Consider the following 15,737-nt stretch of genomic DNA (forward strand, 5'->3'; position numbering starts at 1 on the left):
TGCTTCCCATCCATATCAGGAAGCTAGCACACTACCAAGAGCTCAGAATGACACTGGCCCCAAGCAAGACTGTCAATTTTGTCAAAACAGTCAATTCTGGGTCTGATTCTGTTCAATATCTTCATCAATGATTTAGATAATCGCATAGAGAGTACACTTATAAAATCTGTGGATGATACCAGGATGAGAGGGGTTGCAAGTACTTTGGAGGATGGGATTAACATTCAAAATGATCTGGACAAACTGGAGAAATGGTCTGAAGTAAATAGGATAGAATTCAATAAGGGCAAATACAAAGTACTCCACTTAGGAAGGAAAAATCAGTTGCACACATACAAAATGGGAAATGACTGCCTAGCGAGGAGTACCGTGGAAAGGGATCTGAGAGTCAGAGTGGATCACAAGCTAAATGTGAGTCAACAGTGTAACACTGTTGCAAAAAAAAAAACAAAAAAACCCAAGTATAATTCTAGAATGTATTAGCAGGAGTGTTGTAAGGAAGACACGAGAAGTAATTCTTCTGCTCTAGTCCACGCTGATTAGGCCTCAACTAGAATATTGTGTCCAGTTCTGGGCACCACATTTCAGGAAAGATGTGGACAAATTGGAGAAAGTCCAGAGGAGAGCAACAAAAATTATTAAAAGTCTAGAAAACATGACTGATGAGGGAAGATTGAAAAAAATTGGGTTTGTTTAGTCTGGAGAAGTGAAGACTGAGGGGGGGACATGATAATAGTTTTCAAGGACATAAAAGGTTGTTACAAGGAGGGGGGAGAAAAATTATTCTTATTAACCTCTGAGGCTAAGACAAGAAGCAATGGGCTTAAATTGCAGCAAGAGTGGTTTAGGTGGACATTAGGAAAAACTTCCTTTCAGGGTGGGTAAGCCTTGGAATAAATTGCCCAGGGAGATTGTGGAATCTCCGTCATTGGAGATTTTTAAGAGCAGATTAGAGAAACATCTGTCAGGGATAGTCTAGATCAGTGCTTCTCAAGCTATCTGATGTGTGGGACCGGTGTTTTTTTTTCCCAATATGCGCGCAGACCGGCAGCTGATGGCTCGTAGACTGGCACCTGTCCGCGGACCCACCACTTTGAGTAGCACTGGTCTAGATGATACTTAATCCTGCTATGAGTGCAGGGGACTGGACTAGATGACCTCTTGAGGTCCCTTCCAGTTCTACGATTCTATGATTCTGTTAATTTAATTTCAGTTCCAACAACCTGTGTTAACCCATGTGTATATGTGAATACAACCTAGGTTTCATCTTTAAAAGAATTGGGCACTGAATTTGAGCATCTTTTTGGCCAGGGGTAGATGGGTGATTAATTGTTCATTAGCTTCATGTCTATGTTCTCAGTCAAATTATTTTGGTGCTAACTTCTCCTTACTCCTGGCAATGTTGTTGTCATGAGCAAACTTCACAGCTGCTGCTGATGTGCTCTCTTGTGTTAGGAGGAATGACTCTCACTGTGGCAGTAAATGATAACAAGAAATCTCAGTAATGCACAAATGAGATCATCCTCTCACAACTTCAAACCCACATGTGATTACAAACCATGACATTTCAATGTAGCGTGATCTCCCGCATGATGGAGAAAAGCAGCTTGCCATATGGATTGCTGCTCCATCACATATCTTTGCAAGTACATTCACAGACATGAGTCACAGTAGACAAGAATCGTTAGTGTTTGGGCAAATGTAAGCTGTACTCGAGTGTGCATCGGTGATTATTTTGTTATGTGCTACATCTTGGGGAAACATAAGATGGTTCCTGCTTATAGGGGCCTGAGCCACATAGGAATTATTTTCAATTATATTTGATTGAAAATACATTATGGAAATATGTTGGAGAGCCTGTATCAAGGGCTCTTACTCTCCTAGGCTAGCATGACAGATTGTCTTGTGTACCCTAGCAGCATGAACATCATCATCATGTGAAAATAACTATTCTTGGCTTCCATGTTCCACTAGGGAAATTCATTTGCTTTCATCTAGAAAAATTGTTTGTGCTTTTCAGACCTGCAGATGAGGCAAGATTCAGCAAGTGCGCAAAGGACCCAGTTCTTCTGCCCTTACTCTCGTTAATGGGGCTACTGATAGAAGTAAGAGCTGTAGGATCAGGTCCGTATCCAGATCATATAGTGCTGTAAAATAATTTCAGAAAATTCTAAGGAAGATCAACAATCTCACTAGTGCCTAATGCCTAAACTAGGCGGGGGGAGATTGGTAGCGTGCCTTACCACCCTCTCCCCAAACTGATGGTGTGCTCTAGCTTCCCCCTACCATCATTCATTGCCTTTTCCCATTTGTCAACAATGAGAAGTAGAAGTATGGAATAGCTAGCAAAATCTCCCTAACTTAGTTCAGAGAGGCAGTCTTCTCTAGTAGGTAGGAACACAGCCTAGGAGTTAAGCAACCTGCTTTCTGTTCCTGGCTCTGCCACCAGTGTCATGTGTGGAAGTGAGCAAGCCATTTCACCTTTCAGTATCACCATTTCCCCATCTTTAAGAGGGACAGTAAAACTTATCCCCCTCTGTAAAGTGACTCGAGATGTACAGATGAAAAACACTACACAAGAGCCAAGTATCATTGGTTTCAGTACTCTGACGTTGCCCTGTACATGACTCTCTTCTGGTGTTTGTTCTGACAGCATTCTGAATGAGCTACGGGAGTCAATGGCCGAAACCGAGGCTTCATTTCGACATGCCCGGACTTCGCTAGGAGGCCCCAGATTGCAAGCTGCCTCTCCAGTTTCCCTCAGGAGCTTTTCAGAAGAAGCACGAGAAGAAAGCTCTTGGCTTCCAGAATGGCTGGTGAAAGAGTTACTGAAAGGGCAGCAGAGGAGTCACTCAATAGAACTCCTGGAGAATATATTGGAGCGTGAAAGTTTTCGGCATCACATTGACTCTGCCAAGAGTCTGAGGAAAGGAAAGGTATTTTCAGTGCTCTCCAGTTTGTGTCTCCTGTGGTATGCTCCCTTTGTGAATAGCATTTGCCACAGGAGAGGAGCCAGAAAGCCAGAACTCTGGTTTTCAGTGTGAGTGTAATGATCTTAAGAACTTTACAATGTAATGTGTGTTTTAAAACCCCCCCAAAAAGCCTGTTTAGGCATATGCTTGCCTTTTGATGCACCGAGTTATATGGCTAAATCCCTGCATGGTGACGGGGATGTATACTCAGATGCAACCCATCTGAAAATTTATCTGGCCATCTAAGAAAGCAGAGCATCAAAAAGCCCTGGATGCTGGCTCTGCAGTAGGCTGATCTGAGGCAGAAACCAATTTAAAAAAAAAATCTGCATACAAAAAGCAACCCTCCAGTTTTATGGTGCGAGTTGCCCAATGTAGGGATCGCTGCTCAGGTACCTGAATTACCTGCATGCACTCCTATAATCAAGACCATCAGCCTACAAGTCTCAAAAGAGTGACTGAGTGTGGGTTTGGGAGGATGATACCTCTAACACTCAGCTGCACCAAGCCTCCACTTAGCTAGTCTAAAAAGGAATGTGGCGAGTTGGGGTGGAATATCAGTTGCTGGAAGTTGGGCTGAGTAAGGACTTGTCTACACTTGAAATGCTAGAGCAGAGCAACTGCGGCACTTCAGTGTGGACGCTGCCTATGCCGATGGGAAAAGTTCTCCTATCAACATAAATAACCCACCTCCCTGAGAGGTGGTAATTAGGCTGAGGGGAGAATTCTTTCATCGACCTAGCGCTGTCTACACAGGGACTTACATTGGCTTAATTATGCCACTCAGGGGTTTGGTTTTTTCACACTCCTGAGTGATGCAGTTATGTGGGTATAACTTTCTAGTACAGACCAGGGCTAAGGACTGCAGGATTTAGCTCAAGAAAAGGAAAAGTAGGGTAAGTGTCACATTCTGGGATGCAATCCAAACTGGTGATGAGTTGTCACCTCTCATCCTGTAACCCTTAAGTGCCTTAAAGCTTCGCTATTGTAGCTCTTTGCCTTGGACACCCACAGTCAGCAGCAAGCATGCACTCTATGTCTATGTATTGGGCAGCTCTGGTCCAATGTTTTGGATCCAGGAGCCTGCCTGCAATACCACAGACTTCTACTGGTCTCCACCAGCCTTGGTTAACAACTGGTAAGGTGACTCCATGCTCTCCCCAGCCCCAAAATTTTCCTGAAACGTGTTCTGAAATGTCCAGCTCTGTCCTGGCACAATCAGAGGAATGTTAAGGTTTTATTGCTCCTTTAAAGAGTCAATATCCAACAGTTTGTTATTTTAACTGGAGTTACCAAACAGTTTGGTTCAAACTAGCGCTGGATTGGTTTAGATTAAAGATAAACCAAGTTTATTTAATTCCAAAGAGAGAGGTTTTAAGTGAGTACGTGTATAAGGATTAAAGTCAGAAATGGTTACAAGAGAAATAAAGCTCAAACCCTTTCTAATAACTAAAACTTAACACTCTAGAGTTGGTTCAAGATAAAATCCTCACCATGTTTTCACCAAGATGGCTGATCAAACTCCTGAGTCAGGATCCCCAGAAGTCAAAGGGCTGGTACCTTTGTCTGCTTAGGTGAAAGATGGCTAATTTAGGATTCTGTTACCCCTCTCTTTTATAGTCCAATGAATCTTTGAAATGGATTCTTCTGAAGGATACCTCCAGATAAGTCTATTTCTACCTCTGGGGCAGGCAACATGGAGTTTGTCTTGAAGGAAGTGATCTGCTGCTTCTTCTCCCACTGGGGTTGGTTGCTAAAATGCAGATTATTTAGTTTCTACCCCTCCAGTGCGGCAGAATGACCATTAAACACACGATAGTCGATCTTTTCCCTGCTGTAATAGTGTGAGGTTTGCCTCCACAAGTTGTTAGCTTGATGGGTCTGTTTATGTAATATATAAATACATTCTTATGGTCTGTCAAAGTATTTTGGAAGTAACTTCCTGGTGGGAAAACCACATTCCTTTGTCTAGTGTGGGATAACTCTTCTTTGGCTGGCAAACACATTTCAAGAATTATAATTTCAGTTTATGTCCATAGTTCAGTTCTTTGCACCTATATAATGCAATAGAGATGGGCTGAACACTTCAATAGTCTACTCAATAGACCATCCACAACTGATCGGCGTGTCCTTGATCATTTACCCAAGAAACCTATCAAAGAGGATCTCGACTTCCCTCCATCAGTTGCGGAAGTTATGAAAGCCATTAAACAACAGAACTCTGGCAAAGCATCCAGAAAAGATAGTATTCCAGCAGAATTGTATAAAGTAGCAGGCCCAAAGTTTATCAAGGTGTTCCATGACATCTTGAGGAGCATTTGGGAGGAAGAAGAAATGCCACAAGACTTCAAAGATGCTATTATTGTATTACTGTTCAAAAACAAAGGTAGCAAAGCTGACTGCGGAAACTACAGAGCCATTGCTCTCCTCTGTACAGCAGGGAAAATACTAGCTTGCCTTCTACTGAGCAGACTCATTGCAAACATATATGAGGAGAATCTTCCAGAAGCGCAGTGTGGTTTCAGACCTGTTCGTAGTATTATGGACATGATCGTTGTTGGAAAGCAGGTCCAGGAAAAATGTTTAGAGCAGAACATAGACCCTTACGCAGTTTTCATTGATTTAACCAAAGCTTTTGATACGGTCAACAGAGAGGGTCTAAAGAAAAGGAGTACTACAGGCTATTCTACATAAACTGGGCTGCCCAAGAAGGTTCATATAAATCATCCATCTGTTCCAAGACCACATGACAATGCAAGTGCTCACCAGCAGTGACTTTTCTGATGCATCTGAAATTTCGAATGGAGTGAAGCAAGGCTGCGTACTTGCTCCAGTGCTGTTCAATTTGTTTTTTGTCTGTGTCCTCAGCCATGCCACAAGGGACATACATCCGCTACTGACTCAATGGCTCCCTCTTTGATCTTAAAGACTAAATGCGAAGACCAAGATGCTGGAGAGACTTCTCATCTAGGCACTTTTTGCAGATGACTGCACCTTAATGGTCCATAGATATGATGACCTTCAGGCCATTGTTGATAGGTTTTTTGAAGCATCCCAGCTCTTTGGATTTACGCTCAATCTTGGTAAGATAGAGGTCTTGTTCCAATGCCCCAGTGCCAGCCATCTTCATCTAAGGCATACAGCTGAAAAATGTGGATCAGTTCAAGTATTTGGGCAGCACCATCTCAAGTGGCAGTTCCCTTGATAAGGTAATTGCCTCCAGAATCAGTAAAGCCACCCAGGCTGACTCCAAACAAAAGTCCTTAACCAACACAACATTCGTCTCTCCACCAAATTGAAGATCTACAGTTCAGTGGTTCTAACATCTCTCCTGTATGGATCTGAGACATGGACTCTTTATTGCTCTAGCAATTTCACATGTGCTACCTCCACTCAATAATGAGCATTCACTGGCAGGACAGAGTGACCAATATTAAGGTAATTGAGCATAGGTGCTGACTCCATGGGTCAGTGAGCACCCATGGAAAAAAATTAGTGGGTGCTTAACACCCACTGGCAGTCAGCTTCCCCCTTTCTCCCCCAGCACTTTCTGTCCACCAGCAGCCCTGTCGATCAACTCCTTCCCCTCCCTCCCAGCACCCCCCGCCTGCTGCAGATCAGCTGTTCTGTGGTGTGCAGGAGGTGCTGGAGGGGTGGGGGAGGAGCGGGGACGGGGCACACTCAGGGGAGGGGCGGAACTGGGCAGGAAGGGGCGGGAAGAGGCAGGGCAGGAGTGGGGGTGTGGGGGAAGGGGTTGGGTGGGGGTGGTGCCTGGGGCAGAACTGGGCAGGAAGAGGTGGGGTGGGATGGAGGCTTGGAGGAAGAGGGTGGGTGGGGGCGGGGTCTAGGGTGGAGCGGGGGGTTGAGCACCCCCAGGGCCCAGAGGTAGCTAGGGCCTGTGTCCTTGAGAAAGAAAACACAACCAACAGTGAGGAAATGTTACTGAGAGCACAATTTAGGTGCACCAGACATGTCATCAGAATGGAAGAACACCATCTCCCAAAACAGATCTTGTAGCTGAGTCAGGGCAAAAGAAAGAAGGATCGTCCATATAAGCACTTCAGAGATAATCTGAAGAGCAGTCTCCAGTGGGCTGGCATCATTCCCAGAGAACTTGAGCAACTTGGCTCAGAACAGGGCTCACTGGCAGTCTCTGTTAAGAACAGCATGTAACAGGTTTGAGAGGGATCGACAAAATCATCTCCAGGCTGCATGTGAAAGGCGCCACAGAGTTGCATCATCAAACATCAAAGATACAGACTTCCCATGCCCTCAGTGCGGCCAACTCAGTGCACCAGGGTTTGGACTTCAGAGTCAAATGTGTAGCCATAGATGAGAACTGCAACAATATCGTTATCGTTGGCTGCAATGGACTACCAACATGCAATTATATTAGTAACCAGTGGGTTATGAGCTTTCTGTTGATACCTTGCATGGCACTTATCAGATACATTTCATTACATTAGAACTGGTAGGCCAGCTGGAAATTCAATAGCAGATATCAGAGTGCCCCTTGCCCCCTGGGCTGTTCTTAATGTCACAGTAAGAAATATTAAAATATTCCTGGTTATAAACATATTATGCAGCGAGAAGGGTAATTACAAGGGTGGATTAGTCAGACAAATTCTGCACTTGTATCCAAGTATGAAAAGCTGATAGCCTTAACATGAGTGGCGACTTATGGGAGTGTCTGTGCAATGATACGTACCATTACATATATGGGGAATTATCAGTGTGTTAGGGTTCTGAGCATGGCCAGCGTTACCAAGATATTTCCAGAAGCCTGAGTAGACTCAGTCAAAAGTACCTCTTCTCAAACCAACTGGCCTCTGGAGTTATTATTAAATATTACATCCACTGAAACTCTGTGTGTGTGTGTGTGTGTGTGTGTGTATTTGTATTCAAGAGCAGAATTTTCCCCTTAATATTTGTGTGGTGCTTGGAAGGTGTCAAGCTCAATATAAATTATAAGTATTATTACTCTTGCATGTTTATACAGTGGTAAAAGTATCATGTCTGTGGTAAATTGTTGTTGTGTCTATGTTAGATCAGTCATGATGCACTCTCACTTTGCCACAGATACTGTGGATAAGAAGGAACTTTAAGTGAATCAGCTAGAGCAGGGGTGGGCAAACTTTTTGGCCCTAGGGCCACATCGGGTACAGAAATTGTATGGAGGGCCAGATAGGGAAGGCTGGGGGAGGCGATGCCTCCCCAAACAGCGAGGCGTGGCCTGGCCCCTGCCCCCATTCCAGCCCTCCAGAACTCCCACCCCCATCAAACCTCCCCTGCTCCCCACCCCTGACTACCCCCTGGGACTCCTGCATCCTATCCAAACACCCTTGCTCTCTGCCCCCTGACCAGCCCCCTGACTGCCCCCCGTAGTGCCCCCCCCTACCCCCATCCAACCCTCCCTGCTCTCCCCGCCCCATGTTACCTGTGGGGTGGGGGAAAGGGGGGCTCAGTCATTTCCCTGTGCGTTTTCCCTGCTCGTTCGGCTGTTCTCCCTGGCAGTCGGGCAGGGCTCACTCCCTGTCTGGGCTTGGCTACTGGGGACAGGGGCCAAGTATGCTGGAGGTGGAGGGGGGCCCTGGTTTGCTCTGTCCCTGTCCTCGGCAGCAGGGCCCAGGCCCCTTGACCACCCCCATGCAACTCCCTCTGTTCCTCACCTCCCCCCCCCGAAACTCTCCCTGACCGCCCTGCCCTGGGGCACCAGGTTGGGCCGTGCTATAGCCATGCCACCTGGCCGGAGCTGTAGCCACGCTGCCCAGGTGCTGGGGGAACTGTGACTGCGAGGGAGGCAGGGGAAAAGAAGGGGAGGACCAGGGGCTAGCCTCTGCCCCGCTCACCACACCGCTGCCGGGGAGTTGGGCTGGCTCCTCTGCAAGCCTGTCCTGACCCCACTCCCTGGCAGGAGCTTGGGGGCCAGAGGGAAGGGTCTTGCGGGCCAGATGTGGCCCGCAGGCCGTAGTTTGCCCCCCTCTGAGCTAGAGACTCGAGCCAGTAGGAGCCGTGGCAAAAGGATCCAAAGCAGGGAATGCTGCATTGATGGGGGTGGGAAGAGGTAAAATAAGGTCCAGCCAGGGCCACCTCTTTCCCCAGTATCCCTGCACCCAGAACAGTGCAGGGAAGACACTCCACCCCATCTCTGGGGAAACTAGGATCCAGGTGGTTACTTCACACTTCACCCCCACTCCACTATGTATGTGGCCTTGTTTGGGGGGCGGAACTACAGGGAGGAGCCAGCCAGATGCTCTGTCCAGTAGAAGCTGAAGCAGACAAAGCAGAATTCAGAGACCTGTGTACAGTTTTGACAGGACTTTCTCTGCCCTGTGCTAATTGGTGGTTTGCTGTAACCCTCTCCCTCACTTTCCTCACAGTCTCTTCACCTCAGCTGCATTCCACACCTGCCCCTCTTACCACCTTCTCCCCTGCCCTTCAGTGTCCCATCTCCCTTCAGTTTTCTTTCCAGGTAGCTGATCTCTTCCAAACTAAACTCACCTGCCCTCAAAAAATTGTGGAACTAACCTCAGGTTTGCTGCCATCACATTGTTCGCTCTGTTTGTGTGTTTTTATAACCTTTCCCCTACCCTGTGTCTGTTTTGTCTATTTAGACTGTTAACTCCTTGGGCAGGGACTGTTTGCTGCTCTGTTTGTATAGTGCCTAGCACAATGGGGCCCTGTCCTTGGTTGGTCCTTAGGCACTGCCTTAATAATTATGATTAAAACCAAAGTGAAATGCAGCTTGATTCATTGTTTATCATTTCAATGAAGCCAACAATTGTAGTGTTGCATAGATTACAGTTTCAAAAGACACATTGTTTATTCAATAAATTATTGATGAATGCAGCTCAGTGAACATTTGAAACAATTGCTTGTCAATCTACTGAATAAATAACAACACCTAAAACACTTACAGTAAATATTGCCTCCTGGATTCAAAGGGACTCAGGGAAAAGGACAGATGGATGCTCTTTTACTTTGTCTTCATAGAGGTATATAAAAATGCATTTCATATTTGAGGGTCTGATTATGTGGTGGTTTGAGCATCTCCAGCAATGTGTGTGGCTTCAGTAGAAACTGAAAACAGTCAAGTGAAGTTGAGCGTTCTCAATATTTTACAGGATCAGGCCTTTAGTCTGTCATAAGGCTTAGTTTAAAGATGATTTTGATAAAACAAAGAACGGGCCTGATCCTCTTCCAGTTACAGGCAATTACAAACCCCTTTGTCTTCAGTAGGTGTAGGATTGAATCTTAATTCAGAGAATGTACAATTGGGATTTTCTTAGCATTGATGTAACAATTATGTTTAAGAAAACAATCTGAGGGGAAAGAAGTTGGTTTAACTTGTACGTAAGTAGAGATCCTCTTCTTTCCTTTCCTCTCGACTCCCTTTTAAACATGAACACACTCAGGCTTCATATCAGTTGTGTATTCCACTTTTGTGTCTTCACTAAAGGTGTGGCTCTAATACAGTACATATATTTTTAACTCTTGCTTTCTCTCTTTATTTTGGAAAGATTGAACAACAAGTGACCCTTGAACAACTTCAGAAACTAAATACAGCTTTTCAGGTATGACTTTATTAGTGAAATCATATCAGTACATAGCCCTGATCACAAAAGAAAATGCCCAATTTATGCAAAACAATGTGTAGATTAGCAATAAACTTGGGGGGCAGGAACTGTTTTTCTCTGTACAGTGATGAGCCTGTTTTGGGTACCACTGTAATACAGGAATCATTTATAGAATCATGGTTGGTACTTCAGATGTTTCAGGTAATGTTGTGTCTTGTGCTTTTATGTAATGTTGTTAATAGGTACATTATGCATTGAGGTTTGTTTCCATATGTAGTTGTCACTCACACCCATGTTTGTTTCTCAGAACTGTGATCTTTCCTAGTTTGCTTTTTGGTAAAGAATATTTCAGGCTGAACTTGTGGATCTAATTGTTAACATGACAAACTCTTTTTTTTTTTCTCTGAACTATATATGGGGTTTTCTTAATGCATATGCCAAGCAGAATGCCCAGAAGATTTGAATATTCTTTGTGGAACACGTCTTTGTACAAAATAATACAGTTGGTCTCATGCAAATACTTTAGGATCAGCGTTCTAAAATCAATAAAGAACAGGTTTTTTGGACTCTAAAACCCCAATGTGTGGATCATTCCTTTATATCCAGGTTGATCTGCAAAAGGACAAGCAGCAAAAGTGATCAGGGGCTCTACAGTAAAGTTATTACATTAAATAACAGTGATACAGTGAACTCCCAATGATCTCAAAGAACAATATACAGAGAGAGCAGATCTACCAGTAGCCTGTACATCAATGTAGTTACACCGGTGCAAAACCCTAATGGCAGACAACAGCACTGTTGCAATCTCCTTTATGCTGAAGTTACACCAGTGTGAATTTCCTAGTGAGGGGCTGCTGTTTTGTAGGAGGAAGAGGGGAAATGGGAGCTGTGCTCAGGAACTGGAGCCACCAACCACAATCAGGAGCTGTTGCAAGGAGAGAAGGCAGGAACTAATGGAAGGAGAGGAATGTTTGAGGGGGAAGGAAACCTAACACCCAGGTAGCAGGAGAAGGGAGCTGGTGGCCAGGCAGCATGTGCAAAGGGAGAGGAGGAGCAGGAAACATGCAGTAGAGGTAGCATGGTACTTTGTTTTGTTGCAATCCAATACCTAAATACTTCCCTAATGCTGCTATTGTTCTAGAAGTCCCAAGGTGGTGGTCTGCATGACTGTGAATGGCTGGGGAAGTTTCTGTCAGAAGAGGGATGATCAGGGAGCTAGCCTGGAACGTAGGAGATCTGAATTCAATTCGCTGCTCCATCCCAGACTTCTGGTGTGATTTTGGGCAAGTTGCTTAGCCTCTGTGGGCCTCAGTTCCCCATCTGCAAAAGTGCGGGTAATTGCACTTCCCCTATTTCCCCGGGATGTTGTGAGGGTAAATACATTACAAGTGTTCTGATACTACATAGATGAGATGAGCCAAATTATCAAAAAGCTTGAGAATCTCTGCAGTAACTAAAATAGCAGTTTTTTAAGTTCTCAGATTGCTTGTGAAGGAGTCAATGAGCCAACTGCAAAATGAGATGGATGTGCTGACTAAGCCCCCTGCTAGCAGCTTCCTGAAATCTGTGCAAATGTTGCAACCCTTGAGAGCAGGGGTGGGCAAACATTTTGGGTCAAGGGTCACATCTGGGTGGGGAAATTGTGTGCAGGGCAGGGGATTGGGGTGTGGGAGGGAGTGCGGGGTGTGGGAGAGGGTGCGGTGTGCAGGAATGGGCTCAGGGCAAGGGATTGGGGCAGAGAAGGAGTGCGGGGTGTATGAGGGGGTTCAGGGAAGGGGGTTGGGGTGCAGGAGAGGTGCAGAGTGCAGGAGGGGTGCGGTCTGGGAGGGAGCTCAGGGCAGGGGGTTGGGGTGCAGGAGGGGTGTGGGGTGTGACAGGGGGCTCAGGGCAAGGAGTTAGGGTGCAGCAGGGGACTCAGGGCAGGGGGTTGGAGTGCATGGAGGTGCAAGGTGCAGCGGGGGCTCAGGGCAGGGGGTTGGGGTGCGGCAGGGGGCTCAGGGCAGGGAGCTGGGGTGCAGGAGGGGTGTGAGGTGCGGCAGGGGGTTCAGGGCAGGGAGTTGGGGTACAGGAGGGGTGTGAGGTGCGGCAGGGGGCTCAGGGCAGGGAGCTGGGGTGCAGGAGGGGTGTGAGGTGCGGCAGGGGGCTCAGGGCAGGGAGTTGGGGTACAGGAGGGGTGTGAGGTGCGGCAGGGGGCTCAGGGGAGGGGGTTGGAGTGCATGGAGGTGCAGGGTGCAGCGGGGGCTCAGGGCAGGGGGTTGGGGTGCGGCAGGGGGTTCAGGGCAGGGAGCTGGGGTGCAGGAGGGGTGTGAGGTGCGGCAGGGGGTTCAGGGCAGGGAGTTGGGGTGCAGGAGGGGTGTGAGGTGCGGCAGGGGGTTCAGGGCAGGGAGTTGGGGTACAGGAGGGGTGTGAGGTGCGGCAGGGGGCTCAGGGCAGGGGGTTGGGGTACAGGAGGGGTGTGAGGTGCGGCAGGGGGTTCAGGGCAGGGAGTTGGGGTACAGGAGGGGTGTGAGGTGCGGCAGGGGGCTCAGGGCAGGGGGTTGGGGTACAGGAGGGGTGTGAGGTGCGGCAGGGGGTTCAGGGCAGGGAGTTGGGGTACAGGAGGGGTGTGAGGTGCGGCAGGGGGCTCAGGGCAGGGAGTTGGGGTACAGGAGGGGTGTGAGGTGCGGCAGGGGGTTCAGGGCAGGGAGTTGGGGTGCAGGAGGGGTGTGAGGTGCGGCAGGGGGTTCAGGGCAGGGAGTTGGGGTACAGGAGGGGTGTGAGGTGCGGCAGGGGGCTCAGGGCAGGGAGTTGGGGTACAGGAGGGGTGTGAGGTGCGGCAGGGGGCTCAGGGCAGGGGGTTGGGTGCGGCAGGGGGTTCAGGGGAGGGAGTTGGGGTGCAAGGTGCAGGCAATGAGGTTAGGGCAGGGAGTTGGGGGGCAGGGTGAAGGAGGGGTTCGGGCTCCAGGCTCTGTCCCGGCGCCCCGTTCCTAAAGCGGCTCAGGGGTGGCAGCGACGCGCACCGGGGCCGGGGCAGGCTCCCTTGTGGCCGGCCCTGTGTCCCTGCGTGGTCCCTGGGCTCCACATGCTGCCCGTGCCACGCCTCCAGGGACCTCCCCTCTAGCTCCCACTGGCCGCGGTTCCCCATTCCCGGCCAATGGGAACTGCGGTGCCTGGAGGCAAGGGCAATGCATGGAGCCCTCTGCCCCCGCCCCCGGGGCCACAGGGACATGCCGGCTGCTTCTGACGGTGACACAGGGCCTGGGGCACCATGGGGGGCAATCCTGCGGGCCGGATCCAAAGCTCTGAGGGGCTGGATCCAGCCCGCAGGTTGTAGTTTGCCCACCCCTGCTTTAGAGGAAGTTTGATAAGTTGAGCAGTGCAGTCATCAGTTCTGGAAATACAATGACTCCTCCCATCTGGTTGAATTCAAGCCCTAGAAATAGCACTGAGAGGCATTAATATATGGTCTGAAATGAGCCAAACTCAATGCTCAGGCTCAAACCGACACTTACTTGCACTTCTAGCCAACCATGTCCTACTCACTCAGAGCGCCTGTGCTCCCACAGGGGGTCAGCGGAAGGGAGGGAGGGGAAAATGAAACAGGGCTACATGGCTGGAGGGAGAAACAAACAGGGGTGACCCAGAAGAGAGAAGAGGGGCCAGTGAGAGAGAAATGAGAAGGTGGGGGGGAGGGCCCAATCCAACTGAAGTCCATGGGAGCTGTTCCGAGGTCTTTTATGTGGATTGGTGCCCTGCAGGGAGGGAGAGGCAGAGAGGAAATAGGGAAACAGGATGGGGAGTGAGATGAGATGGGGGACTAGGGAAGGAAAGAATGGGGAACAGTGATAGGAGAGAGACAGTAAAACAATAAAAGGGAGAAAAAGAGACAAAAGAGTTTAGTGCTAGGGAGGATGAAGGGAGAGATGGAAGGAAAGAATAAGAGAAGGAAAAATAAAAAGCGAGGAACAATTCACCACTTTCAGGTTAGACTCTATTCATACATTTTTTTCACAACAATTTAGAGCCTGGTGGGGAGTGGTGAGATCGGGGCCAATTGTAGCCTGGGCCTGAAGGGCATATTTTCAGATTGATGGTGGGGAAAGAGATGTATTTGCTCAGTTCATGGACCTGAACATCCTTGCAGGCTGGGTAGATGGGACACTGACCACTGTCCCAAACTGCCCCGTTGGGCATGGGGAGGATTGAACTTCCCTTTCCTCACTTGTGGAACGTGATCCAGAGACTGCCCCCAAACCTGGTGGGTCTGGGGAGGCCAGGGCTGCTCAGCCAGACATCCTGTGCCCCTTCCTTGGCCCTGGTAGCTTCGTCCAGCTCCCTGGCAGCATGACTTCATTGGACTCTCCTCTGTCTATGTCGGCCTCCGAGACCCAGGGATTATACCACAAAGGTGGTAGAGCTCTAAGATGTATTAACTTTTCCAGGATCCTTCCCTGGATAGAGGAGGATTTACATGCTCCCTTCAGCCCACCCACTGATCCTCCCAGCTACCCTCTTTCTCCCTTTTTACCTCCCCGGTACAGACCAGAGAGGTCCCTGCTAGGTCTGGAGGAAGGCGGTTAAGCCACTCACTTCTGTATGGAACAGGTGGGCTGTGTTGGATCTATGGAATAACAGTCTGGCCTGATATATATTACAAACCCACAATATCCTATCGAGAAGTCTACCTTGACACCAGGTGTCCTGTGATAGGATGGACTGGACAAGCAGTAATATAGCATTTATAGCCATGCCAACCCTTGCTAACAGCAGACTGTTAGAAGGGTCAGACTAGAGGAGCATGCTGTTCCTTTTCATATAACGTTCCTGTTCCTGTTATGTTTGTCTAACCTTGTGGTCTGTCTTAGGCTTCCTACTAGTCATAAAGGAACACGGTAAAAGGCTGATGATTGATGATGTTAGACTACTTTACAAGTACACTCGTTATTGTCCATTATATGCTCCATGACTTGCTGTAATACTCTTCTTGGATACCAGATATTTTGAATATTGTCTCAGGGCACGGCTACACTTGCAGATGTAGAGCGCTTTGAGTTAAACCAGCCTTCGGCGAGCACAGAAGGGAAAGCGCTGTAGTCTGTCCACACTGACAGCTTCAAGCGCACTGGCATGGCCACATTTGCGGCACTTGCAGTGGCATTGAGCGCGGTGCATTATGGGCAGCTATCCCAGCATGCAAGTGACTGCAACG

The 15,737-nt window shown here is 48.2% G+C and overlaps 1 protein-coding gene across 2 annotated transcripts in view; it reads left to right on the top strand.

The window, feature by feature from the left end:
* Nucleotides 1–15,737, top strand: part of LOC140910415 (cilia- and flagella-associated protein 337) — a 75,175-nt gene that overhangs the window by 7,570 nt on the left and 51,868 nt on the right. For both annotated transcript variants that reach the window (XR_012158578.2, XM_073341210.2), the window contains exons 2-3: nucleotides 2,654–2,936; nucleotides 10,493–10,546. Coding sequence is in view for 1 of the 2 variants with exons in the window: in XM_073341210.2 (XP_073197311.1) it covers nucleotides 2,654–2,936; nucleotides 10,493–10,546 (337 nt within the window). In the remaining variant the exon portion in view is untranslated. The remainder of the gene's footprint in view (nucleotides 1–2,653; nucleotides 2,937–10,492; nucleotides 10,547–15,737) is intronic.

Source organism: Lepidochelys kempii, chromosome 1 (genome assembly GCF_965140285.1).
Source record: "Lepidochelys kempii isolate rLepKem1 chromosome 1, rLepKem1.hap1, whole genome shotgun sequence".
NCBI classification, from domain to species: Eukaryota; Metazoa; Chordata; order Testudines; family Cheloniidae; genus Lepidochelys; species Lepidochelys kempii.